General features: G+C 43.7%; 2 protein-coding genes across 5 annotated transcripts in view; one reads left to right on the top strand and one right to left on the bottom strand.

Annotated features, from left to right (window-relative positions):
* Positions 1 to 1,744: 1,744 nt before the first annotated feature.
* TSC1 (TSC complex subunit 1) overlaps positions 1,745 to 26,345 on the top strand; it is a 46,931-nt gene continuing 22,330 nt past the window's right edge. Inside the window, exons 1-8 of one of the 4 annotated variants that reach the window (XM_007194443.2) lie at positions 1,745 to 1,803; positions 11,516 to 11,578; positions 18,221 to 18,406; positions 19,851 to 19,954; positions 21,066 to 21,218; positions 23,157 to 23,301; positions 24,846 to 25,000; positions 25,385 to 25,458. In XM_007194443.2, coding sequence (XP_007194505.2) covers positions 18,301 to 18,406; positions 19,851 to 19,954; positions 21,066 to 21,218; positions 23,157 to 23,301; positions 24,846 to 25,000; positions 25,385 to 25,458 — 737 coding nt within the window. In that variant the 5' untranslated portion in view covers positions 1,745 to 1,803; positions 11,516 to 11,578; positions 18,221 to 18,300. Of the gene's footprint in view, positions 1,833 to 11,375; positions 11,579 to 18,220; positions 18,407 to 19,850; positions 19,955 to 21,065; positions 21,219 to 23,156; positions 23,302 to 24,845; positions 25,001 to 25,384; positions 25,459 to 26,345 lie in introns of all 4 variants that reach the window. The other 3 variants (XM_007194442.2, XM_057548166.1, XM_057548165.1) reach the window with 3 other exon arrangements.
* Positions 7,120 to 7,791, bottom strand: LOC103009869 (40S ribosomal protein S8). The gene has a single exon (XM_028161953.2). It carries the CDS (start codon positions 7,765 to 7,767, stop codon positions 7,141 to 7,143), a length of 627 nt encoding a protein of 208 aa, XP_028017754.2. The 5' UTR covers positions 7,768 to 7,791; the 3' UTR covers positions 7,120 to 7,140.

The following is a 26,345-nucleotide window of genomic DNA, read 5'->3' as shown; positions in this document are numbered from 1 at the left end:
TCAACAAAACTAACATTTATTGAAATAGGTTCTATGCTGGTTACATCTTAACGTCTCATTGAATCCACCCCAAATCCCCATCAGGTAGGCATTATTATTACCCCTATGTTGCAGATGAGGAAACTAAGGCTCACCCAGTCAGCACGATGGCAGAAACCTGCCTTCACACTCTCGTCTGTTTGAAACACGACCTCTTGGCTTCCCCTAGCTGCCTCCATGATGTGTTAGGCTGGTGGAATTTCCAGGTCAATGCTCACCTCCCCCATAAGCCAGTATGATTATAAAGGATGTGCACGGCTCAAGGGTCCCCAGGAGGAGTCGGGGTGTGGAGAGGTGGGTACAGGCCAAAATACAGCCCGGGCTCTGCTCACGTGGGCTATGGGCCCAGAAGGAGTGCCTTTTTTTTAATTCTCACAAAGGCAACCCACGGGCTAACAGCAGCCGACCCGCTGGGCCTCTTGGAATTCTGACAGCACCCACCGTGCTAGCCACTCACACCGCAGGCCCCTTAAGCCATATGCTGCCTTGCCTTGTGACCCAACTAGTTCCCAGGACAAAACTTGTTATTTCCATAACTCCCCCAGCGCTGATTGCCTGCAGGCGCTTGCTTCTTTCAGTTCTTTTCTTCCCAACCGCCTCTCCCATTCCTATTTCATGAAACCTACCTTTCCTTTAAAACCCAGCGGGATGCTCACTCTTTCAGAAAGCCTTTCAGACACCACAGCTGAACTGCGGCCTCTCTCAGGCTACTTTGTATCAGTCACAGCGTCTACTATACCCTGCCTCTGATAAGGACCATCATCCTTCGAGCATTCACTCGGCGAGGGTCGCTGTGCTAAACACTCTCCACACTTTTTCTCCCTGCATCCTCACTTCACTCCCGTTATTATGCCCATTTCACAGAGGAAGAAACTGAGGCTCAAGGGACTTCAAGACTTGCCCAGGTTTACACTGCTAGGAAGCAGCGGAGCAGGAACTGAACCGAGGGGTTCTGCTTTTAAAGCTGCCTGCTCTGATCAGGGTGGTTTTCCATAGACGTCGCGATCAGGTCTGAAACGCCAGCAATCTGAGGGTAGAAGCCACTGTGGGTCTCCGCAGGCCCAGAGGTGGGCTTCTGTAAATACTCGGCGAAGGAAAGAAGGCTGCCCTGGTGCAGCTTTTCTCTTTCCCCAGATGAGCCGCCTCTCCTCCAAGGCTCCACAGCAGACCCTTCGCCCACAGGGGCCCTACGGGCTCTTCGGGAAACATGAACGCAGCTCTGAGGCCGGGCACACGGAGACCCTGGAAGGGGCACCCGTAGACCCTGGAACAGGCACCCGGGTCTGCGAGCGGAGAAGGAACCTCCGGAATGCGCGAGGCACTCCAACCACACCCAGCCGGGCCAACTTGTTTACGCCTCTTGCCCGGCCCGGCCCGGCCCGGCCCGCCGCCCCGCCCCTCGATCTCTCGCGTGGCTCCTCCCGCCGCGCCGGCCCTTCTTTTTGCCTCCTTCGCAGTCACAAGATCTCTCAGCGGCTCCCTTTCGGAATCCTTCCGCCCGTCCCCGCCCCCCTACCTTACAAACTCTCCTTGGTTCTTTCTCGACTGGTTAGCATCATCAGTAATGAGCAGAACTGCTCCTTCCTTCCAAAGGTGCTGCCGACCGCGGTCATCTGTCGTCGGGTTCGACGGCGTTGGGGGGGCGAGACCCCGCTGGGACTCTTTTTCGTGGCGGAGGCTGCAGCGGCCGCGGACATTTCACGACGGGGGGGAGGTGCTGTACGTCCAAGATGGCGGCGCCCTGTAGGCTGGAGGAGCTGTGAGGTAAACAGCTGAGGGGGAGGAGACGGTGTGTGAGTATGAGGGTGTCGCCCCCTCCCTTTCATGGGGGCTTCTCAGGGCAGTCCTAGCACCATGGCCTCAGTCTGGGAGGCCCTGTGGGGCTGGGGCAAGGGGCTCTCTTGCCGGAGAAGGGACTCCGGGAAGGGGGGTTCGGAGAGCTTTCCCCTGCCTCTTATTACGCGCTATCTCCGGCGGGGCCCGGCCGGGCTGGCGGCTCTCTGGGGAGGAGAGGCGGCCCCGGCCGGCACGTCGCCCCTCTTCGGCGACGGAAGGGACGGCTGCAGCCCCGGGCCGCGGAGCCTAGGGCAGGGGTGAGGTGGGCCCGGTCGCCAGCCCCTCGCTGGGTGGGGTGACAGGTTCCCGCGGGGTGCGGAGAGCGGGGGAGAGACCCTCGGCTGGAGGGCGGAGCCGGGCGGTGGGGCTGGTCCCCGGGCTTGTTGAGAGGGGTCAGGGGTTGGGGGGGCGGGGGATGAATGGAGGCTGCCTGTGGGCATCAAGGACCCGCCTGGACTCGGTGTCTCCGCTGAAATTTGCATGACCGAGCGCGTCGCTCCGGGTGTGCTCGTGGGTATTTAATCGACGGTGAAAGACAGTTGCTTTCGAGTCAGCAGAGGTGATTCTTAAGAGACAGCTATTTGCAGAGGCACTCCTAGACGCTCATTCATTCATTTGAGGAACTGGAGGGCGAAGAGCCCGCAGTCAGAGAGCCCTTGGAGAATGAAAGCTGTTTCTTTGTGTCTCCTGTTCAAGAGTTTTGCTTCGTGTGCTTTGGATTTGGGGGTGTGGGGGGAGGCTTTGGAGGGGGCGCGGTCCTCCTGACAACAGCAGCTTGTTTATGGGGCACTCGCTGTGCAAGTGCTTTGCACTCATCCTCTCCTGTAGCCCCCGAGACAAAGGGGAGAGGCAGCCACTCTTAACGGCTCCATTTCTCAGATGAGGAAACTGAGGCCCCGAGAGATGAGGGTCCCTTGCCCAAGGTCACCCCTCTAGGATTATGTGAGCCAGGACGGGAACTGGGGTCTGACTGCCTCCCAGACTGTGCTCCCGTCTCTATTTGTACACTCATGACTCTCTCATTTATCTCTTATTTGATCAAAGCTGGCCCGTCTTTCTTTCTAAGTAGGTGATTAGAATTAATCAGTTGGCCGAGGTCTGTGCATAAGTGCCTGTGTGTGTGTGTCTTTAATTTTGAGGAGGGGCACCCTTGCTTCTATACCTTAGCTTTTGTTGGGGGTGGCAGTGTTGTGCCTGTAAACATGTTAGTCTAAATTACGCCGGAAAGTATTTGATGTTTCCATAAAACTCACACGTTTACTTGCAGAAAGAAGTCGTGCTAAAATCCTTGCTGGATTATTTTATAGAAAGCATGGAAATAGCCCTTCACTTTACATAGCGTAAGCTGTAAAAGTACTAAAATAGAATAATACTCTTCTGAGATTCATAGGTTTATAATTTGGGGATCAACTTGGAGTCGTCTGAATTCACACATGCTGGCAAAGTGGAGCTGTAAATTTCAAGAAGCGTCATAAAACCAAACCTTGTGGGAGCCCTTGATGTACAGAGCAACCACCTGTGATTCTTAAGTTGACCATTCCTGAGTAAACCTGGAACATGCACGTGTGAAAACTGATGAAGGGTCGTGTGGGGAAATGCGCCTTTAACAGTCACGCATCAGGCTAATGAGGTGCCTCAGAAACACTGACAGATTCTTTGCTGTTGCTCTGGGGAGTCACAGGTTCTCCCTCTGACCACCTGATGTAAACTTAAGGGGTTTTATAGAGGGTGTCAATGGAAACTGTCCTCTTACCAAACTTCCTATCTGACCCAGACGCTCTTACCTCACGTGCATGGAAGGGCGAACGACGTAAGCTTTCTTTGCTTTACGCATTTCCTGGCGTCATAAAGACTTTGGGATGCTCCTAAATGCCTAGCTAGACAGATTCCTAGGCAGCTACACGCATTCTTACTTGTTTTCATTCAATTGGAGTGTCTCAAATCCTGTGACTCAGTTGTACTCTTCCTCACTGGTTTCTTAAGAGCAAAGACGTCCCATGCCGCTGCTGTCCGGGTGTAATAAGATGCCTTCTGTGCGGGCCTGTTTTCATTTGTGAGGCGAAACTGAACAGTCTTACTAGGACAAATCAAAGACATGCCTGTCTATGGGATGTTTATAGAGTAATGAAATTACCGGAAACGAGAGATCTCTAACAGTAGCGTCCATCAGAACCTTCATGCACAGGTATCTGGCCCCATAGTAGGTAGATTTGCATATTCGGTCTTTAAGGACACCCTGGATGTGTATTTTGGAAGAAGTCATAGGTGATTCTGATGTGCACCAGGGGTTGCGGACCAGTGGCTAAAGTAACCACTTCGGCTATTTTTCTTTTAATTTATAATTTACTGCAGAGGCATTTCTTCAAATAGCTTCTAACCTCTGGTGTATATAGTGGTGGGTAAGTTTGGGGCTCTGAATTACAGCTGACTTGATCTTACAGATCTGTCTTCTTTCAGAGTTTGTTAAGGTACAGGTATGGTTCTTTTCCAGGTTCTAGGGCCATGGTAGACTAAAGTTAACTTTTTCTGGAATTAACTGGATATTCTTGGCTGCAGATGAGCCAAATACAGCAATACATCAACCATTTCAAGCTTTTCTAAAAGTCAAATAGCTTTCGACTTCTAACAAGCCACTAAGTTCTCTGAGCTTCAGTTTATTCATTTGTGAAATAAGAGAGTTGGATTGTAAATGAGTATTTCAAAGTCTAAATTTCTGAGATTTCAAGTCCTTCTGGGGCTTCAGTTAAAGATTCTACATTGATTGAATCAAAGTGTTAATGGCTTTATAATAACTGAGCAAATGGATGACTTTTAGCGCGACCTGTTTTTATCCTTTCCTTTATATCACATTTTTAAGAAGGTATTCCTTAAAAGTTCCTCATATTATAAATCTCTCTTCGAGAGATTAGTTTTACTTGTATTAGTTTTGTTTGTTATTTAAGTAGCTGCAAGCATGAAAGAAAAGTATACTCGATAGCATTTAAATCTCGAGCTTTTTGCTTTAAAAATACATATATATTTATAATTAGCATATACTCAAAAACTGAATTTCCCCCTTCTGTGTTTAGTTTGCATGAAATACTGATTTTTTTCCATTGGTCTGAAAAAGGTTTTAGACCAGTTAAATTGGTCTAAAATCACCATCAGCAATTTTAGATTATTCTTTTTCTGATTTACTTGTTAAGCATGTAGTTCCTAGACATTAGTAATTTAATATCTAGTGTCTATTTTTGGGAGGGGGAGAATTTTTAAAAAAATATGTATATATAAAACATATATAATCCCAGGACCTTGCTCATTTCTTCTTGTCCATTCTCTTGTGCAGTACTAACTTTTGTTCTATACAGGGAAGTAGCAAAAGGTTATAGAACACTTTTTAAGGTTGAATGAATTCAGATTGTCATCTAATGAGTAAAGTGCGCTAAAAACCTAGCTTTGATACAGAGCAAGACATGGTAGTTACTGGCCTAGAATTCACAGGTCACTTTCTAAAGTAAAGATAATGGCAGTAGAAGCCAAGAAGTATTTGAGTAACAAGGGACAACTTTACCCTTTGGTCGGTGATGGAGGACACAATGGGCCGTGGTAAGAAAAAACAGATGTGGTGACCGTAATGTCTGCAGTTGTTAAGACCTGTGCTGCTCTGAGTAGTTCCACAGATCCCAAGAGTACAGAAACAAACATGAAGTGTATCCATTCTAAGCTACAGAATGACTGTATCAATGTTTCAAGTATAAGTTATTAAATGTAGACTTCTAAGGCTTATGTACCCATTTTGTTTAGTAGTAATATTGTTATAATAAAGTTTATATTTATTGGCACAGTGCCAAACAGTGTGCTGTGTTTTTTACGTGCGGGATCCTGTTAGCTCTTCCCACAGCCTTAAGGGACGGGAGAGAGAGATGAGCACGCTGAGGCTTAAGGCCACTTTTTCAGTGGCTGAGCTGGGATTGGAGCCCTGTTGCTTGACTCCAGAACACACACGTTTAATCTTTCACTGGGATAAATTGTCTGAACTGCTGATCTCAGAAACTAACTCAGAGGTCAATGGTTCTTAAGTTTTGGGGGGGCCTCCGTTACCCTCTGAGAATTTGTGGGAAGCTGTGGACCAAATATCCTTTTCTGTCCCATCAGCACCAAGAACAAAATTCATACAGATATGAAATTTTGGATATGGCTTCAGGAACTTTACAGACCCAGCCTGAAGCCCAGCTGATCATTCTAGATAGATTACTGCTCTTAAAAATGGACTTGGGCTTTAAAAAAGAAACAAACAAACAAACAGCAAACAAAACAGTAGATAGGAAAGGCCCACGTCTTTTAAAGATGGACTATGTACTGTTTGTATTATAAATCATTTTCTTAAACTTTAATATTGGAAGGTTCTTTATACTTCACTGGAAGATCAACCTTAGTTGTCACATTAAAAAAAAAAAATTATAAGTGGAGAACTCAGGTGTGTAACTTGCTAAATGCTTGTCAAGCTTGGCATTCAGTCTGTGTGTACGTTTAGCACCTGGCAGAATTCCATTGGGCTTTTTTTCCCAAGGTTTATGCACTATTTTTTTTTCCCTTTGAACCTCAAAAGTATATATACAATATATATTAAATATATATTTTTAATATTTCTTGCCTTCATCCTTCTTCCTAGGCTAGTGGTTCTCAACCTTTTGTGGGCATCAGAATCGCCAGGAAGACCCCACTCCCAGATTCAGAGGTCTCTGACCACCAAGGCTCAAGGCCCAAGAATTTGCATTTCTAACAAATCCCCAGGGGATGCTGACGTTGCTGGTGTGAGGACCACATTTGAGAACCACATGTTTAGTCCTAGGCTATCAAACCCTCTGCCTTTATTCCCTCAGATATTTCTGTTTTAGTCCTGTGAACTTGAAACCTAAAGAAATCGTCACAATTTTCCTCAGGTTTCTTTTAAGGGAAGCTCTGTTTTTGAAACATACATGATATTTGGTTTATTTTCTTGGTAAATAATTTTGTTCATGCTAATAGAAAGTTAAAACATAAGAAACATGATTTATAGAAGAGCTACACCTTACCAAAATCAAGCTCTGTCCCTGCAGGCAAGTTACTAGAGGATTTACCTCTGAAAGAGGGTATACGCTTCAGCAAATTGTCCTTCCAGGTCCCTCATGGCAAAAGTTCTGAATGGAGAATCTGGAGCTCTCCTGCCCCTGTTTTTTTTTTTTTTTTTTTTTTTAGAACAATAAACACCTTTATAACATGAGCTAAGATAGGAAAGAAGAGGATTTATTTGCCTTTCCGGGCCTTGATTTTCCTCAGATAGAACTCCAGCTCCTTTCCCTCTAGCACATAGCCATCTGCTCGGCCACACTGGCCTGGTCTTGAGGCGATGCAAGCAAGAAGTTTGCCCTGCTGGAACTGCTCCTCTAGAAGACTGCTAATTTTGGCATTCTTTTTCCTTTCATCATATTTCTTCTGAATTTTCTTTGATCGTTTTTTGTTTAAAATCTCTTCCTCCTCAGGAGTCAGCTTGGCCCCCTTCTTGCGGCCCAGGGGCAGTGCATAGTGGGACTCGTACCACTGTCGGTACGGTGTGCTGTCAATGAGCACGATGCAGTTCTTCACCAGGGTCTTGGTACGGACCAGTTCATTGTTGGGTGCATTGTAGACAACATCAATGATCCTTGTCTTGCGTGTACAACACTCCGAGCCCCAGGAGAAGTTCCCCACGTCCAGCCTCAAGGCCCGGTACTTCTTGTTGCCTCCCCGCACACGGACTGTGTGTATGCGGCGGGGGCCAATCTTAGTGTTGGCAGCGGGGCGTCCCAGCTCATACTTCCGCTTCTTGTGGTAGGGCTTTCTCTTGCCCCCGGTCTTGCGGCGCTTGTGCCAGTTGTCCCGAGAGATGCCCATCGCTCGGCGCTGGCTAGAAAGAGCCTGCCCCTGTTTATACAACCTTGAGAGGGGCCACAACTGCTGAGACCATGCAAATCACACGTGACTACACATTTTGGCAGGTTTTGCTACCAGCTGTTTTACTTTCACACACTGAGTGGTATTTCCTACCCCTTTCTTTCCTTCTGTGCATTGGTAGGAAGAGTGAATTGGAGCTTGTATCTTACCTTTTTTGGATGCATTTGTGCTGAAGGCAACTTTATTCACTTGATAGAATATTACTCTAAGAAGTCACCTGAGCGTTACTGAGCCAGAGTCAAACATAATTGTGTAGTAGTGTATTATTAATTTTAATAAATTTATTTATTTATTTATTTTTGGCTGCGTTGGGTCTTTGTTGCTGTGCGCGGGCTTTGTCTAGTTGCTGCGAGCGGGGGCTACTCTTCGTTGTGGTGCGTGGGCTTCTCATTGCGGTGGCTTCTCTTGTTGCAGAGCCCAGGCTCTAGGCGTGTGGGCTTCAGTAGTTGTGGCACTCGGGCTCAGTAGTTGTGGCGCACGGGCTTAGTTGTTCCACGGCATGTGGGATCTTCCCGGACCAGGGCTCGGACCCGTGTCCCCTGCGTTGGAAGGCGGATTCTTAACCACTGTGCCACCAGGGAAGCCCAGTAGTGTGTTATTGACATATTATTATTATCTGTATTATCTGTGTAATGTTTCTGTTCTACCTATACTGTACTTGATAATGAAATAGTCCATCTATGCCTGAACCTGTATCTGAATTGTCTTTGAACTTTTTTAGGTAAAAACCTCAGTACAGAAAACAAGTTACAGTGAAGAGACATCTGCTTTCGTTTATACCTGTAGTTGTGTTTTTACATCATAGAAAAGTTGTACAAAATTATCTAGGCGATGTGATATGCAGTTACATATTTTATGTGATTTGGGCTTCTGAGGAGTCCTAGGGGATAGAAGGCCACACACAACACTGATTTTCCAAAAGTCTGAATATTCAGCTGATATTTTCAGATAAAATACTTCGTGAAGGCATTTAGGTACCTGCCACTAGTATTTCATAAAGGTATATTACAGCTCTCAGGTCTCTCATGGCTTGTAATGCATTTTGCCTAGGGCAGAGATGTGTGAAAAAATGTGTACAAGTCCTGCTTATGACTCTCTACATGGCTGTTCAGCTGGAGTTTGTGTGTACCCCACATATACACACCATCTCTCTGTAAACACCTACAGAATGAAATGAAGGTGAAATGTGAAAACAAGTTGACCTGTGTTCCTTCTGCTTAATCTCAAAACACTAAAGCACAGAGCCATCATCTTCCTCAAACCTACCCTTAATTTCTATTCAAAAAGACTTGTAGAAGTGCAATTACAGTGTTGCTTTCTGGTGAGAATACACCTTTTGGGTCCAAGAGGAAGAGTCCAGATCTGAGGGCACGTTTCTTTTTTAATTTGGCTTTCGAAGATAAGAACATGGATTGGCCCTGTTATGCTCTGACAGGTGTTTCCATCCATACCCCTCAGGGGTACACATTTTTGAGGAGGGTCTTCGCCATTCCTCACTTCTGATCAGGAAGTTCACAGGTCGCATGATTTTACCTAGTAGTACATCCATAGGGCAGGATTTAAATATAAATGAATAAGTAAACACTTAAAAATATAAATAATGCCAGGTAGCCCCTGACTGGCCAATATTTATCACCATTACCATTTTTTAGCATAGCAATAAAGAAGGTAAGAAGTCTTAATGTCGAGCATTGGACAAAAAACATTCTGATTTCCTATGCCAGTTCCTTTATCTAGGACAGTGATCCTGGCTAGGCAGGCTATAAGATCTCATCTTGTATACATCCTAATTTTACCCTTGCCTTAGATATTCCTTTTCAGGTAAAAGATCCAACTGGAATTAATTGCAAGAGGAAGTCTACATGACTCAGTGGAGTAACAGCTGAAGTTAAGATTCTGAAGATTAGAGGCTCCAGTGTTTTAATTCTAGCTCTTTTGGTTGAGTGACTGTGGCTGGGCAAGCACCCCCTGTGTGAATGGTTTCATTGGCCTTTTTGGAAGGCCAGCCTGCCTTCCAACTCTGCACACACACTTGCAGTATGCCACTGAGGACCACAGTTAATGGCATTAATGCCTAGAATGTGTTCTACAAGGAAATATAATTACCCCGTCATCTGGAGCAAGAGGTTTTAATTGTTAGAGAGCCGCTCAACACACTAGTTCAACTTTGACCAGGATTGTATGTGGAAGGGCTTGTTTCCAGGCTCTTCCGTGTTCAGTGTAATTAGGCATATATAGTGTATGAGGTTCAGCTTTTCATATCTGTATTCAACCCTGGAATGGCTACCAAAGAAGCTGATGAAGTCTTTGTTGACCTGAACAGGGTATATTTGCCCCTTGTGTGCCGGATGCTGCAATAGGCCCTGGGTGTCCACTGGTGGTCCCCCACCAGTGGGGGTCCCCGTCCCCATGGAGCTTACAATCTGGTGATCAGGCCGTACCTAAACGTAGTTTGAAGGGCCCACATTTTAAAAGCAAACTGGAATGTATTTACATATACTCATATTTAACAAGGATATTTAATATGAGGTAATTTAGGTAGAAGGCAGGGCAAAAAGGGAAAGAAAATAGGGAGAAATGATAGCTGTTCTCATATATTTTATGCTCGTCATGTAGAAGGATTAGATTAAGGTTGTGTGGTTTCAAAGGCAGAATTCAACTTTGTACATTTATTTAAGAAATATTTTAACTCCTGATCATTCAGTGAACAAGTCCCAGGCACTGTGGCAGCTGCAAGAGGCACAGTACTGGAGAAGCCCCTGTCTCTCCCTGGCTGGAACTGCTGTTCTGGTGAGGGGGACATATTCAGTAACTAATTGCACTTGCTTAGTCGGGTGTGGTCCCTGACACCAAGAAATACAGGCTGCTGAGAGTACGTGACGGTGCCTGACCTGGTCTGGCCCTGAGTGGAGGGAAGTGAAGGCTTCTCTGATGAAGCGCATGTTTAAGCTGAGGTTTTTCAGGGTGAAGACTGAGCTTGGGAGGGGGCAGAGGTAGAGTCTCTCGGGCACAGGGACAACATGTACCTGGTCCTGAAGTGGGGACGTGTGTGGCTAGTGGGGCAGGGCCGTGGGGAGGGAGGGGGTGTGGTGGGTTTGAGGTGATGCGGACCCACCAAGTGCTTCATGCCTGGCGCTGTTCTTCCTCTCGGGCTCCTTGGTTGGTTTCTCTGTGCCACGCACCATGCCGAGGGCTATGGACGTTCATCTCCTGCAGGCCTCACGCAGCCTTAGGAGGTAGACGCCACCGTTCTTCTCACTGTACAAGTGACGTAATTTAAGGTTGGACATTAGAGACTTAAGATAAATCACCCAAAGTTACACAGCTACTCAGTGGCAGAGCTTGGATTTCAACTCGGAGCTCTAATTCTGGAGCCCATCCTGCCCATGCATTTCCTGCCCATTCGTTTATAGCTCTAATAAAGACAGTTAACAAAAGGCAGAGTTTACAAGTTCAGCACAATATAAAGAATTTTCCAGCAACCAACTGTTCAGAAATGTAGACGGGGAGAGGCACGTGCACCCACTGATTATAAGTGTTCATTCCAGCGGAAACCAGATGGCCACCTGTCAGGGATGTGCAGTAGGAAAGAGGTGGAAGCCAGCGAATCCTGAACTTCCTCTGTTGTGTCTGGGATCTCACTTCATCGTGCGATTGGTATTGACAGATGCGTGTTTCTTCTCTTCAGTGACCATGAAAGACACCAGGTTGACAGCACTGGAAACTGAAGTACCAATTGTCCCCAGAACAGGTAAGGTACAAACTCAGTCCAGTGGTTGGGGGAAGGTGGAAGAGAATCATTTATCCTGTCTGTGGCTGTACGGGGGCAAAGATGTTTCTTTGCATTCAGGATTAATGTGGATGGTTTTAGCTACTTGCCAGGAACTAGACCTTCTGTGCCGTGAAGTAATTAGTCAAATTACCGGTAATTTATTAACTGCTTATTCAGTGCCAGGCATGGTGTTAAGTGCATTCTGTGGTTATTTATTTTTTTCTTCACAGCCACACTTTTGGTGTATCTCCGTTTTACAGATGAGGAATTGGGCTCTGAAATTACGTAATTTTCCTAAGGTTGTATAGTTAGTACCTGGTGTACCTGCGACTCAAATCAGTTCAAGCTAGCAGCAGAATTTGGTTCTAACGCCTAGATAAAATTGAAACCTGTGTGTCTGAGCAAGTCATTTAACTAGCACAGAGGTTCTCAAGCCTGGCTGTGCCTTAACAATCCACACAGGCCTGTAAAACAAGCCAGATGTCCTGTCTGGACCCCACCCCTTAACCTGCTCAGGATCGTGTGGACTCTCCAGGTGATTCTAATGTACGTCCTGGGCTGAGGACCCCTGAGCTAACGAATTCGCATTTCCATTGTAACATGGCTTTACTTATTAATTGTCTTAATTTGTTTTTTGGGGATGAAGTTGCATGCTATCGTGGTTTCTAGGAATTGGAGGATTCTCAGAGTCCTGGAATATATCCTTCCTAAATATTGAGGCTTTGGCATTTCTGTGGATACTAATGTAGTCTGAGTGACCTGACTGATCCCTGAGCTCTAATTTTGAGTTTACTGGCAGGAGTGTGCAGTGCAACAGCTTTCCGTGTCTACAGGAAGGGTGTAGGGGAGATAGGGAAGTGTTTGGTCTGCTGTCTTTATGCACAGATGGCTAATGGGATTCATTTAATGCCTCACTGGTTGCTATTTGCTGTATTCTGTCACTGTCTGCCTCACCTTACCTCGTAGGAATTGTGAAATAAGGTGGAGATTTTTGCCTTAAAGATTGGTGTCTGTTCACAAACAGGGACTTAATACAGATTGTAGACTGTCTAACAAGAAGGTGGAAGTATTGTTCCCTCACGAGTAGGGGAAGCTTTCTAAGTTTGACTTTTTACTTTCGAATATTTTATGTGTACTTCACCCTGTCCTTTGTCGGAAATCCACTGCATATGAATTTGAACCCAGTGTCAGATGGTCATGATCAAATCATTGAGGCCCAAGCTGAACATCACACATCACAAATCTCAGATTTTTTTTTTTTAATTTTTATTTATTTATTTATTTATTTATTGGCTGCATTAGGTCTTCGTTGCTGCGCACAGGCTTTCTCTAGTTGCGGCGAGCGGGGGCTACTTCATTGCGGTGCGCAGGCTTCTCACTGCGGTGGCCCCTCTTGTTGCAGAGCATGGGCTCTAGGCGCACAGGCTTCAGTAGTTGTGGCGCACGGGCTTAGTTGCTCCACGGCATGTGGGATCGTCCCGGACCAGGGATTGAACCCGTGTCCCCTGCATTGGCAGGCGGATTCTTAACCACTGCACCACCAGGGAAGTCCCACAAATCTCAGATTTTATTAAACATTTTTCAATATTGCATTTGTATTCCGTTTTAGTAGTCAGATTGTTAAAATTTGAAATTTTAACAAATTGGTCAGCTGTGTCAGCTGCTAGATTGCTCCTGGGTTAACACGTGTGTGATACTGGAAGGACATTTGTCTTCAGCTGCCACGTTTAGTCCCATCACTAACCTTTTTAGACAAAGCAGAATGTAATTCGGGAGAGTTTCTGGTAAATTGTTTTCTGGAAGGAACCTGTACCTGGGATTCATAGCTTGGGCAAGCCTCAAGGATCCTTCATCTTCAGCTACTAAAAATTGTTGACAATCTATACCAATCATTTTGAAAAGCTTTTTGATTAAATTTTTAGCCTCCGTATACACACAGCTACAAGAAATTGTCTTCTTAAAACAGTTTTGTAAAGTCTGTTTTGAAATTTGATTAGTGAGTACAAAATGTGTTTGAGTATTTCATTTTTTCTTAACATTGTTTTCTTTTCTTCATACTCTATATATCCTTTATGTTTGGCTTGAAGATGATTTATCATGGATATTGTTGACTGTGATTTTTGGTTTTTTTCATGTCATAAAATTGAGGTGACAGGTTGGCATTTTATTTTTAATTCACCCTCACAAGATGTGAGGTATTCCCAACTATGACTTTTTCTTGAAAGACTACAAATCAGGACTACAAATTAAGTGAAGTTCTTAAAGATTATTCTGTTTGTAATAAATGTTATAAAGCAATTCTATAAAAGTTAGAATTAAAATATAGTTTAATTTCTGTTATTTAGCCATGTGTTACTAAAATTTTTATAAACATTTGGCTCAAAGAATAATTACTGTTATTTGTAAAGCTATCTAGCGAATCTACCTTAATACTCATAATATTAGTTAATATATTTAACTGTTTGAAAGTTCTTAATTGTTTTTGAACATAAAAATCACATCGTTAACTGAAGCTTTTATTTTTGTAATAATAAATGTATAAATAAGTATTGTATTGACAGAATTTCAACTTATAAAACACAAAACTTAGGTGTTACATCTAGAATGTTTTTACCTTTATTCAGATATTAATAGTAATTCCGTATGCATGCCTTGTCTGCATTACTGGCATCATGTGGATTAGGTCTGATGGTAACATTAACATATAGTTGTTGGTCACACATGCACAGTCAAAGGTGCCAGAAATGCTGCTGAGGTGGGCGATTGCTCAGCTTTCAGTCCTAAAGACCAAGGTGCAGCCAGATTTTGGCCAAGTATAAAGACTAACATCGAACTTTGGTAAATCTCTATTTTCCAACCATAAATCTCAAATCTGGTTACCAGTGTAGAGTTTCAGTTTGGTTTATTCAAAGGTGGTGACTAAGAGCCCCCCTGTTGCTTTAGATTGGGTGGTCGGGGAGGCCTCTCAGAGACGGTGTGACATTTTGAGCAGAGACTTGAAACAAACAGCCACACGAGGATCTGGGAGAAGAGCAACAGCAAGTGCAGAGGCCTGAGCAAGAAGCTGTTTTCCTGAGTTTAGGAGCCTGAGACTAGAGCAGAGAGACGAGGGGGTGGAGTGCTGTGAAACGAAGGCAGAGGGAGTGGGGACTTCACAACTGGCCCAGTCTGGTGGAGCCTTGCAGGCCCCTTGGGAGCTGGCGCTTATTAGCCCCGTGGGAAGCCACTGGATGATTTTAAACAGGGGAGTGAAAGATTCTGATTTCCCTATTTCAGAGTCTTTTGTGGTTGTTTGGTGGCAGGTAAGCTGTAGGGCGAGGGTAGTGAGGGAGCCTGGTGCTCCCTTGTCTCCCAGCGGGGATGAGGGGGGGCTTGGGCTGGGGTGACAACAAAAGGGATAAGTCAGTGGGTTTGCCAGCGGATTAGATGTGAGGGTACGAGTGGTGGAAAAGCACGGATGTCACCTAGACGTTTGCTAGAGACTGATGATCATGCCTTTTGCCGAGGTCCAGGAGGCTATCAGAGTGACAGGTTTTGGGTGGGGAGTGGGCGTTGAAAGTCACGGCTCCCTAATGTAAACAGCGTCATCGATAGCACTGTACTGTGGCTTGTGGCCGCCAAAGGTAATAGTAAACTAAATGGAATGTTGCTTTGGCGTGTAGGATACAGAAATGTATTAACTAAATATTGGCTTTTGGCTTCTCCTGTCTCCTATTTTCTGTACTTGGTTACTTCCAAAACGGAAGAGAGACTTTCATGGCTGAAGTGGATGCTTCATGTGCCTGTGGTGCTAACCTCTCAGGGACTTTCCCCTTATCTTCCCTAGGCTGTAAAGTGTGTTTAACACGTGTGCAACTCACCCATTCCCACCACGTCCAGGTGGAGCTGGTCCCTTCCCTCCTTTGTGTACTCACTACATCATGTCCATTTCCTGCTCGTGTACATATAGTTCTTCATTGCACTTGCTAAGTCTGTCTTCCCTACTTAGCATCCTGCACTCAGTCCCTCCAGAAATATTTGAATAAGTTTAAAAGGGGAGATACTCCAATCATGGACCTAATTCCAAAAGCTTATGATTGAACTCCCGTGAGGGCTTTTTAGAATGTCAAAAATCCTTGAACTTGAGGCACTTAAATGAAGAATCCCACACAAAGCCCATGATTTATATTTTTTCTGAGGTTTAAAAAATATGGTTAAAAGGTAGAATTTTCGAACTGGAGAGAAGAGCAACAAAAGCTTGTTGCCAAAAAAAGATACTAATGTATGTTAGAATAAAACCTTATTTTTGCTTTCTATAAAGCATTTGGAAAGAGTAGGCTCCAGAAATCAGACTTTTATACCTAAATTACATTTACAATCTGGAAAACAAGCTAGGTGACCCATGACGGTCAGCCCTGAGTATCGCCAAGGTGACTGGATGGGCGCCATCTTTGTTTAGATTTGAGCTCATGTCACTCTGCTCTGGGCTGCTTGCATTTGGAGGAACAGCTCTGACATTACCGTCTTCTGAATATACAAAAGACAAATGCGGAGTGTCACTAGCCTGAGACTGGGTAAGTAGCAGTTTTATTGGAACAAAACCAAACTTAGGGACAAATTACTTTTAAGCCTGAGAATCATTTGTGATTTACCTGAAGTAGAAATGAATGTGGAGGCTAGCTAGATAAATGTGCTATTCCTGTCATCTTGAAAGTGGTGGCCCAAAGGTTTTTACCAGTATTCTTTCTGACAATACGTGAGTACTACTCAGTGAGTGTGTATCTGTGCCAGGTGCTGTGCTAACTGTGTGATACACGCTATCTCATTTAATCCTCTTGATGAACAATAAACCCTGACAGGTTGGTATTATCTTCACTTGTAAATTTAATTTAATCCAACTCACAATAAGGTGAAATTTTATTGTTTTCAGCTTTGAACTTTTACAATAAAATCTTACCGTTTATGGTCTCACATTTCTGAGTCCTTTGAAATTGACTTCCTTGATGATTTACCTGTAAGATTTATATTTACGTAAATATAAATTTGTATTATATTCCTACATCATACTTTCTACATCAGGATTTGCTATCAAAAATGCATTTATACATTTTAATTGATTTTTCTGGCTAATGAATTTTTGATTCACCAAGAGCAAAATCAGTGAATATCACCAGGTCGTAATTAAACAAGAGCATAGATGATAGTAAGTTAATACTCACCAGTTTCAGGGGTCATTGCTACTTTAAATTTGGCATCCTTGTAGGAGCTTAACTCTTCAGCGGAGTTTTTCCTTAGTGTGGTGTTTCTCAAACGCGGCTTATTTATCACCCATATAAGAATTGTTCTGCGGTGCTTATTAAAATGCATAATCCTAAGCCCACAATTCAGTTCTGGAATGGGCCCAGGAAGTTAGATCCGAGGTAGTTTTGATACACACTGAAACCTGAGAACTGCTACTTTAGCTTACCCAAAGACAAGCAAATAGAAAATAAGAATATATTTTAATGTGACTGCAAGTGACGTATACAGTTGTTGGCCTGGGAGCTGAGGCATCTAAGTTCTGCTTTACTATGTGACCTTGGCAAAATTATTTATCCTTTTTGAGTATCCATATTCTCATTTGTAAAATAAGGATAATATCTGCTTACCTCACAGTTACTGTGAGGATCAAAGCCACAAGTTAGTTTAATGTCACATTTACGGGCTTAGTGCTTTGAGTGAAGCAGATTTCGGCTCAAATTTCAGTTCTCCCTGGTTTTGCCTCCTGCTAGCTTTTTGACCGTAGGCAAATGGGGTTGATCTTTGTTCCTCTCCCTGTAAAATGGGGACAAAAGAACCAATCATACTGTAGTTATATAAGGAGTGTATCTGATGATGTTTGTGAAAGGTGTCCAGTGCCTGTCTAATAAATGGTAGCTGTCTTTACTTGGTTTTGAAAATATAGCTTTAGGGACCATAGTGGGGAGAAATGAATAATTGTAAATGTGTATAGTGACACTGGAGAATGAGCTGCTTTTTCTCTATAAAGATAAGGTGACTGCTCCACTGCCGTGAAGGACTGAGTTTTTGAAGGTGCAGGGTTCCCCCGTTCATGCCTACTTCCCTGTAACTAGCAGCATTCGAGTGTGTGGTAGATGTCTGGGATGAGGAGCATACACTAAAAATAGAGGAACCATCCCTGGTTCAAACGAGGTTTACGCACTTGTGACCTAACTGGCCATACTAACTTCTAGACTCTGATGGGCTTGTCAAGAAGAAGATAGCATGCTTTCAGTTCTTTTTCTGAAAATAATTCATCTACTCTTTAGATCACTGATTTGAAACATAAACATAGTGTTAGCCAAAACCCAAGGTAGAATCAGAGTAGGAATAAAACTTAGATTTAGTCCCATTATTAAGTTGCTGTGATGATTCCAACGGTATTGTTTTTTTTTTTAAGGTTTCTCTCTGTTGCATTCCCTAGAACTCCTCTTCGTAAATTTGTCAGGGACAGAATTATTTACACGCCCTAGCTTCTTTTATCAACAAAGCTCTGGACAAACTTTTCACTGCTTCGAATATATGCTCAGTTTGTCTGGCAGGTAGTTTTTTGTGGGGAAAAATGGGGCCATTTTGTTACACCATTCCTGTTCTTTTTTTCAGTCTGGTAGTGGCACCAATGAAGAGCCTTCAAAGTCTTTAACACACATCCTGGACCCAGCACAGCGCATTCGTGTAAGATAATGGCCCAACAAGCAAATATTGGGGAGCTCCTCTCCATGTTGGATTCCCCCATGCTGAGTGTGCGTGATGATGTAACAGCTGTCTTTAAAGAGAACCTCAATTCTGGTAAGCAGAATCGTACCCTGGTTAGCTTATCTGCTAATCAGACGAGATTGACCTAGAGGTGACTAGAATCCTGCTGATAAATTTTGGTTTTCATCTTCTAAAGAGAGTCTTTAAAACCACCAAGGAAAAGCATACATCGGTGGATTCATTCTACATGTGTTTCAAGCTTTTAGTTATGGAAATACTCAAATATACACACAAACATAGAAGTAAGAGTCACATAATGAACCCCACATACCCAGCCTTTCCTGTTTCATCTTACCTCCCTGACTTCCCCCCACCCAGGTATTTTAAAGCAAATCCCAGGTATATCATTTCATCTGTAAATCACATGTGATTTTTAATATGAAACATGCTTAACCTCTCTTTTTATCAGAGAAATATAAATTTAAACAGTACCCTTTCCTGCTTGCCGGGTTGGCAGAAATGAAATATTGGTCATAGAAATGGGCACTGTTAGCAGGCCAATACATGGGCGCTCTGCCCTTTTGGAGCATCTGTCATCGACTTGAAAGCATGTGCCATGTGGCTTACAGACTTACAAGAATCTGTATTTCTTTATAGCCTTGAATGAAGTGTGGTGGAAACTTGGGAAAACCTACGTACCCTTCAGCAGGTGAATGGTTAAATTAATTATGTAGGGCCATGCAGTGGAGAACAAGGAGCTCAGGAAAGAGAATGAAGTAGGTCATAGATGCTGTCGTGGAAAGGTGTCTACAACACCTCGCTGAGAGGAAAAAACACACATACACAGACCATGGATATATGGACATGGGGCCTGGGTGTGTGTGATTGTACAAGTGTGAAAAGTTTTGAAAGGACATGAACCAAACCCAAGGGTGTTTGTCTCTGGAGAGTGGGTTGGGAGGCAGGTGGTGAGGAAGATGTTCACTTGTATTTTATGTACTTTCATATAACTTGAATTGTTATAACAATAGACATGAATTATTTTGTAATTAAAAAAGCAATAAAAAAAGAAGTTAGGGGACTTCCCTGTGGTTAAGAATCCACCTTCCAATGCAGGGGACGCGGGTTCGATCCCTGGTTGGGGAACTAAGATCCCACATGCCTCGGGGCAACTAAGCCCGTGCTCCGCAACTACTGAGCCTGCGTGCCACAACTGGAGAGCCCGTGCGCCACAATGAAAGGTCCCACATGCCGCAACTAAGACCCGATGCAGCCAAATACATAGATAAATTAATTAATATTAAAAAAAAAAGAAGATAGTATTTCATGTGCTCTTACGGCTATTTAGGCAAATAAACTTGGTATTATCCTATTGTTAAACCTAAATTCATTTAAGGAAGCAGAAATACAACACTTCATGTAACTTTGGGTAGCATGCAAAGAAACGTTTTCTGGATTTTGTGACAGGCAACTATTTGAGGTAAGTTTAGAATGTTAAAGGAAATAACTATTATAAACTGCCCTTTTCTTTCTTTAGACCGTGGTCCGATGCTTGTGAACACCTTGGTGGATTATTACCTGGAAACCAATTCTCAGCCTGTATTGCACATCCTGACTACCTTGCAAGAGCCACATGATAAGGTAACTGCTGGAACTAATGGTAGAGATTTGATACATTTTCTATGAGTGGTGTGACAGTGTCTGTGTAGCCCCAGTGCACAGTCTGTCCAGAGCTCACTCCTTCGACTTATACGTGCCATTGATCATACTGCCCCCAGATTATAACTACATATAAAAACAATTGTCAGGACCTATGTTTCCTGAAAAGTTTTCAAAATACAACACATTCAAGAGGCTTTTAAGGTTCTTGCTGCTTAAAGAAATCCTGTAATCCTAAACTATAATTGTATAGTGACAGTTTGATCCGTAAGGTACCCATCTTTAAACCCATGCTCTGAGTAGGATTTTCAGACTTTTGATCAACATGGCAGAATCTGTAAGTGTGGCAACTAATGGGGCTAATTGACTAGTGCTGTTTCACAGCACCAGGCACTTGGAAGACTCCTTCATGTTTTTGCTTTTATTTTTGTTGATGGTAAATAGCTAACAAAGCATTGCAATTGCAGATTTTGATACGTCTTGTGTTTGTATGTGCTAGTGATTTACTTTACTGGGATTTGAAGGCCTTGCAATTGTCTGCCTTGCCTTTTACAGGACATCTTGGGGTTTTTTTGTTTTTTTTTTTTTACTCTGGGCTGAATTTTGACTTCTACTACTACCTGATTTATATCTGGGGCCAAATCCATGTAGGCTGGGCTATGGGAGCACTAAGTAACAGCTTCCAGCAGGATCCTGTGAAGCTTCAACAACCTACCACAGGCTTACTATAACATTGGTTATTATAAGAAGTGGCCTATATGTATTTCAAAAAGAGGGCCTATGAAGGAGTCCTCCTCCCCGCTTACAGACCTGTATTGTGGGATCCTCTTTCAGGAGTTGCAAACTGGCTTCCCTCTCTCAGACCAAATGCAACAGTGGGTTGTTTGCTAGCATGGTTTTAAATAATTTTGAATTTGATCTCTACCTGCATGAGCCTTTCTTTACATCAAAGGGAAGACTTGAGAGACTGGGCTATATCACTGCTGCCTCTCCTTGTGTGAACTTCATACATTCATATATGCGTGTCCCTTGGTTCCCTTGATTTTTCCCAGCTTTACTGAGATATATTTCTCTTGTTCTTGTGCATTTTCAGCACCTCTTGGACAAAATGAATGAATACATGGGCAAAGCCGCCTCTCGGTTATCCACCCTCTCGTTACTGGGCCACGTTGTGAGGCTGCAGCCGTCTTGGAAGCATAAGCTCTCTCAAGCACCTCTTTTGCCTTCTTTACTAAAATGTCTCAAGGTACAATGTTTGTAAGGATTTGAACGAAATAGCTTTGTGAATATAATTTCTGAAATTCTGAGTACCTTAAAACAAGCAAGCTAGATTTTAACTTTGAGAGTTTGAAAACTTCTGGTCATTTGTTTTTTCTCAAATGTAACGTAGTCCAAAATTGGTACTTAGTAAGCTCTCAGTGCATCACTGTGACTATTGCAATATGTTTAGTCCAAGCAAATGTGGTTACATTTCGGTCAGATTGGTTGACATTATGCTGTTCCAGCCCTCTTTGATTTCATCATTGTCTAGCCTTTCCTCAGTTGAAAACATACTGGTTTGTCTTGGGGGAACCCCCATTTCTAAGTTCTCTTTTGGCTAATAGAAAAATGGCTGAAAGGCTCTTTCAGCTATTTAGGAACATGTTCTGGTTGCAGCTGAGTTGCATTCTACTTTTTTGCACTAACCTTAGTGCGTTTTTCTACAGAGGGAGTCAAAACCTGAGTAGAACTTTGTGCTTTTGGTTTTGACCATGGCTTGCTGAAATACTCAGTGTTATTTGCTTAGTCTGTTTTAGTTCCTGGACTTGTTTCCTATCTATAAAATAAGGAAATGTGGTTAATATGAACTACCTGTACCTCACAGAGATATGACATGAAAATATCCAGTAGTGTTTGTTCCAGAATGTCAGTGCCTTTGGAGTCATCTGACACAGCACCATGCAAATTGATTTTTGTCTCTGCCAACAAGGGTAACTGTTTTAATCTCCCTAGAGGTGGATCTCAGGGAGTCACATTGGTAGGGTATCATAAAAATGTGCATTTAATGTTCAGGAAAAGCAGGAACAGTTTTAACAATTTTTTTAAGTGAATGGATAGACGAGAATATAATCCGATTTTGAGGCACACTGTTTAGTTCAGATTGCAAAATACTTACCTTTTCCAAAAAAATAAGCCTTGAAAATTACTTACGGACTGTTATTCAAACCTTCAGTAAGAATGTTTTGTTAACCAAAATTAGGGTTAGTCCTTTTTACCCGAACTCATTATAGATTCTTGATTCTCCTACCAGGATTGTATGTTCTTCCTACTAGATATCCGCCATAACAAATGGCTTGGTGCTTGATGTAAAAACTAAATATATTTAAAACTTTATTTCCAGACTCGTAGATTCCTTTTTTAGTAGGAATAATGAATGTCTTAGCCTGCATGGTAGTCTTTTGATTACTATCTTGTTTCTTCAGTCTGAATTCCAGTTACTTGGCAAACATTCATGACTTAATTGTGGATCACATGAGCTGCTGTAGCTAGTCTGAGTTGATTCATTATTCATTGGTTATTAAGTATCTTCAATTAGTCTAAATTTATATGACTTGATATTTCAACTGTAGACATGGTCAGAGGTCACCATATCTTCTTTTATTTGCTGGTCTCTAAATATTGCTGTGAAGGTGAGCCATTAAGTAGACTTGTTAGTGCTATACCAATTTCTTATTAAATTATACTTCTGTTGTAATACTTTGAAAATAGTGAATGACTTGTCAATGTATAAGGTTCTTTTTAATTGACTTTAAAAAAGTAAGTATTTTATGATTTGGTTGAATGAACAAGAATAGCAACATTCTTTCGTTCTGTTAAAAAGCAGCTTCTTGTGCTTCCCTCCAAGGGCTATAAATAGCACATCCTAAGTCTCTGGGTTTGGGTGTCCCCAAGCCCCGTTTAAGCCCCTACCCCGGATGAGTTTGGTGCATCAGCGTGGTCCCTGCAGACTCAGCATGGTCGCGCTGGTCCCCAGTGGCTTTTGGTTGCGTGTGTTTCAGTGTTGTGCCCCCACCCTTAGGGGTAGGAGGATAAGTCTGTGCTGGGCGTCTAACCTGTGACGCCTTGGTGGTAGACCCTCCAAGTGGGCGGATTCTAATGCTGCACCTGACAGGTGTTTCTTCTTTCTTGACCTTCCCGCCTGCAGATGGACACTGATGTCATTGTCCTCACAACAGGGGTCTTAGTGCTGATAACCATGCTACCAATGATTCCGCAGTCGGGGAAACAGCACCTTCATGATTTCTTTGATATTTTTGGCCGTCTTTCGTCATGGTGCCTGAAGAAACCAGGTAAAGATCTCCTTCTATACCTGTCATGCCCCACCAAGTGAGTGCTTTCATAATTGATTAAGAGGTCATGTGCTGGAAGGGAAGGTCATGTAGAATTCTAAAGATGAAATGGCTGGTTGTCACCAGCCAGATGAGGAAATACCTCAGGTACGTCCACCAGAGGCACAAATAAGAAGCATGACTGTTGGGACTTCACTGGTGGTCCAGTGGTTAAGATGCCATGCTTCCAGTGCAAGGGGTGCAGGTTCGATCCCTGGTCAGGGAACAAAGATCCCACATGCCGTGTGGCACGGCCAACAAATTAAATTAAAAAAAAGAAGCAGCACGACTGTCGAGATACCTTCCTTATTTTGTTGGCTTAAAAGGATTAGTTGTCAGAGAAACTGAGTGGTAGGTACAACTTCCTGATTTTCAATAAACTGATAAACAACTTCAATCTGTGTCATAGCAGTATAGGACTAAGCTTGTGGGACATCTTTGTCTTCCTCTGCCGGACTATAGTGACAGAACACAAGCTTCTGGTTCAGAGAACTTGTCCATTGTAAATGTGGAAGGAGGAGAGAGAATGCAGCACGTCCTAATTAGTGTTCTAGTTTCCAATGCAGTGGGGTTTTGTTTCCATATCGACAGGTAGTACGGCTCTATCAAAATGATTCAGAAGCTATATAAACACGTGAAATTTGGAATCTTTTGGTCATCCCAGCATGAGATATTCGTGTTGAAAGAATGAAATGTGTAAGCCCTGGGAAATGGAATGCGCTGGCTTTCCTGTGCAGGGTTAAGTGACAAGCCCGAGGCGCATATGATGCCGGCTTGTCTCGTAGGCTTTTCCTGGGGAGAAAGAAATGGCCTGTCCATTAATTTCGAGGAGCTTTATGTATACTGTGGACTTGGGGTTTTCCATAGGGTCTAGGTAAGGCTAGATGAATTAAATTTTCTATTTCTCCCACTCTTAGCTCTTTAAGCTAATTTCTGGATGGTAGTTTTTCACTCTATAGTTACAAATCTGCATAGCTAAGACTACAAACTGATTTTAAAACGTTCTTGCGCATTCGTTCCACACACATATGAACACCTCTTACGCATCAAGCCCAGTGCAAGGCACTAATGAGGGTACAGAGGTGAGTGAGTCAGTGCTGTTCTCAAGAGACGCGTACTGAGTAGGGCCGTGGAGAAGCATGATTACAGATTTCAGAGAGTACCGTTGTAAAGGTGGTTCAGTATTATGAGAACGTCTGGGGTCCTGTTTTAGGGGTGACTGGAGAGGAGGGCAGAGATTAGATCAGTGTGAGCTTTTATGGGTCACTCTGAGTAGATGGGAGTTTATCCAGAGGCCATGGGGAGCCACTGATGGATTTCAAACAGGGGTGTCCGGTGTGTTCAGATTTGGATTTTAGAAAACCGCTCTTACTTACCATCTTTGGAGCGAGGTGGGAGCACACGTACGTGGAGAGTCATGCTGGCAGCCCTGTGCTCGTGTCTGTTTCGCACACATCAGTCTTGTGTCCAGCTTGGTGACTCCTTTCAATGGTTTTCTTTTTTAGGCCACGTAACGGAAATCTATCTCGTCCACCTCCACGCCAGCGTTTACGCTCTCTTCCATCGCCTGTATGGGATGTACCCTTGCAACTTTGTCTCCTTCCTACGTTCTCACTACAGTATGAAGGAGAACCTGGAGACTTTTGAAGAGGTGGTCAAGGTAAGTAGCAAAAACTCATTTATTAGCTACTTAGCATACTGTGTAAATAGGCTGCATTTATAACTTTTGTATTAAATGATAGGGAAATTTTGAAAAGAAATTCAGCCTTCTCCCTGTGCTGCCCACTGCCCCCAGCCCTGGTAACCACTGATCTATTTTTTGCCTTTATAGGACTTGCCTGTCCTGAACATTTCATTTATATGGAATCATATAATATGTGGTCTTTTGTTAACGGCTTCTTTCACTTAACATAATGTTTCGGGATTCATCCACGTGTGGCATGTATCAGTAGTTCATTCCTTTTTATTGTCAAATAATATTTCATTGTGTAGAAATACCACAGAAGTTAAGCCTTTTATAACTTGTCAACCCAAACTCTTCTAGCCAATGATGGAGCATGTGCGAATTCACCCAGAATTAGTGACTGGATCCAAGGACCATGAACTGGACCCTCGAAGGTATAGAAACTGAACTAGTGACAGAATTTTATAGGCTCACTTAAGAAATTGAAAATGTGACCTCGGAGATGTCCCTTTTGAGGTGTTGTTGGGGGAGGATGTTCTTCTATTTATGGAATCATTCCATTTTAAAGGACTCGTACAGTAAAAAAACTTTGTATGTGTGAGTCTAGAGCATATTCCTCACAGGCAGGATGGAGGAGGTGCAGTGCAGGCACCCGCGCCGCAGAACCCCAGAAAGGCTCACAGCTCAGTGTGATTGTGCAAGGCGGGCGCTGAGGGGTGTGGTTGGAACCAAGCGCACTGTGGAGAGTCTGGACGTCGAGTGGCCGGGCTCCCCGGGTCCCTTTCTCTGTCCTGCTCAGCCAGGTGACTGCCATCCTCCACGGGGCTTGGCAAAAGTGCCCAGGTTCCTTCTCTGGGGGAGTGGAACCTGCAAGGCTCCTGATTTGAGGACGCCAAGCATGATGGAGGGTGGAGCTGAGTCATGACTGGAAAGGAGGGACCAGGGTGAAATCCTACACACTGAGCTGTGAGAGGCTCAGCCCCTCCCCTCCGCTTCTCTCTGGCTGGCTGCCAGCCTCATGCTCCCCAGGCTGGGGATTGAAGCCTTCTGGGGGAGAAGGGGTCCACGGTTATTGACATTGGAGGATCTCCCGCTGGGAAAGGTGGCTCACTGCCTGATCCCCCTTCAGCCAATTTCACTTCTCTACGAGCCCTCCTTCTGCCACACGAACCTCAGGTTAAAGCAACTTGCTGTGAGATATATGTAGAGAAACATAGCAAATGTGTAAGAAAAGTTTAGTAGTAACGCATGGATACTTGTGTAGCTGCCAGTTGGCTGAAAAAAATGGGACATTAACCTCCGCAGTTGCAGCCATCTTTCT

This window comes from Balaenoptera acutorostrata, chromosome 6, assembly GCF_949987535.1.
Source record: "Balaenoptera acutorostrata chromosome 6, mBalAcu1.1, whole genome shotgun sequence".
Taxonomy (NCBI): domain Eukaryota; kingdom Metazoa; phylum Chordata; class Mammalia; order Artiodactyla; family Balaenopteridae; genus Balaenoptera; species Balaenoptera acutorostrata.
The sequence above is the reverse complement of the archived record's forward strand: the minus strand, read 5'-3'. Positions and strand labels throughout refer to the sequence as shown.

What these genes read in the sequence shown, in the direction of transcription:
- LOC103009869 (XM_028161953.2), bottom strand. Translation starts at nt 7,767, where the DNA reads ATGGGCATCTCTCGGGACAACTGGCACAAGCGCCGCAAGACCGGGGGC.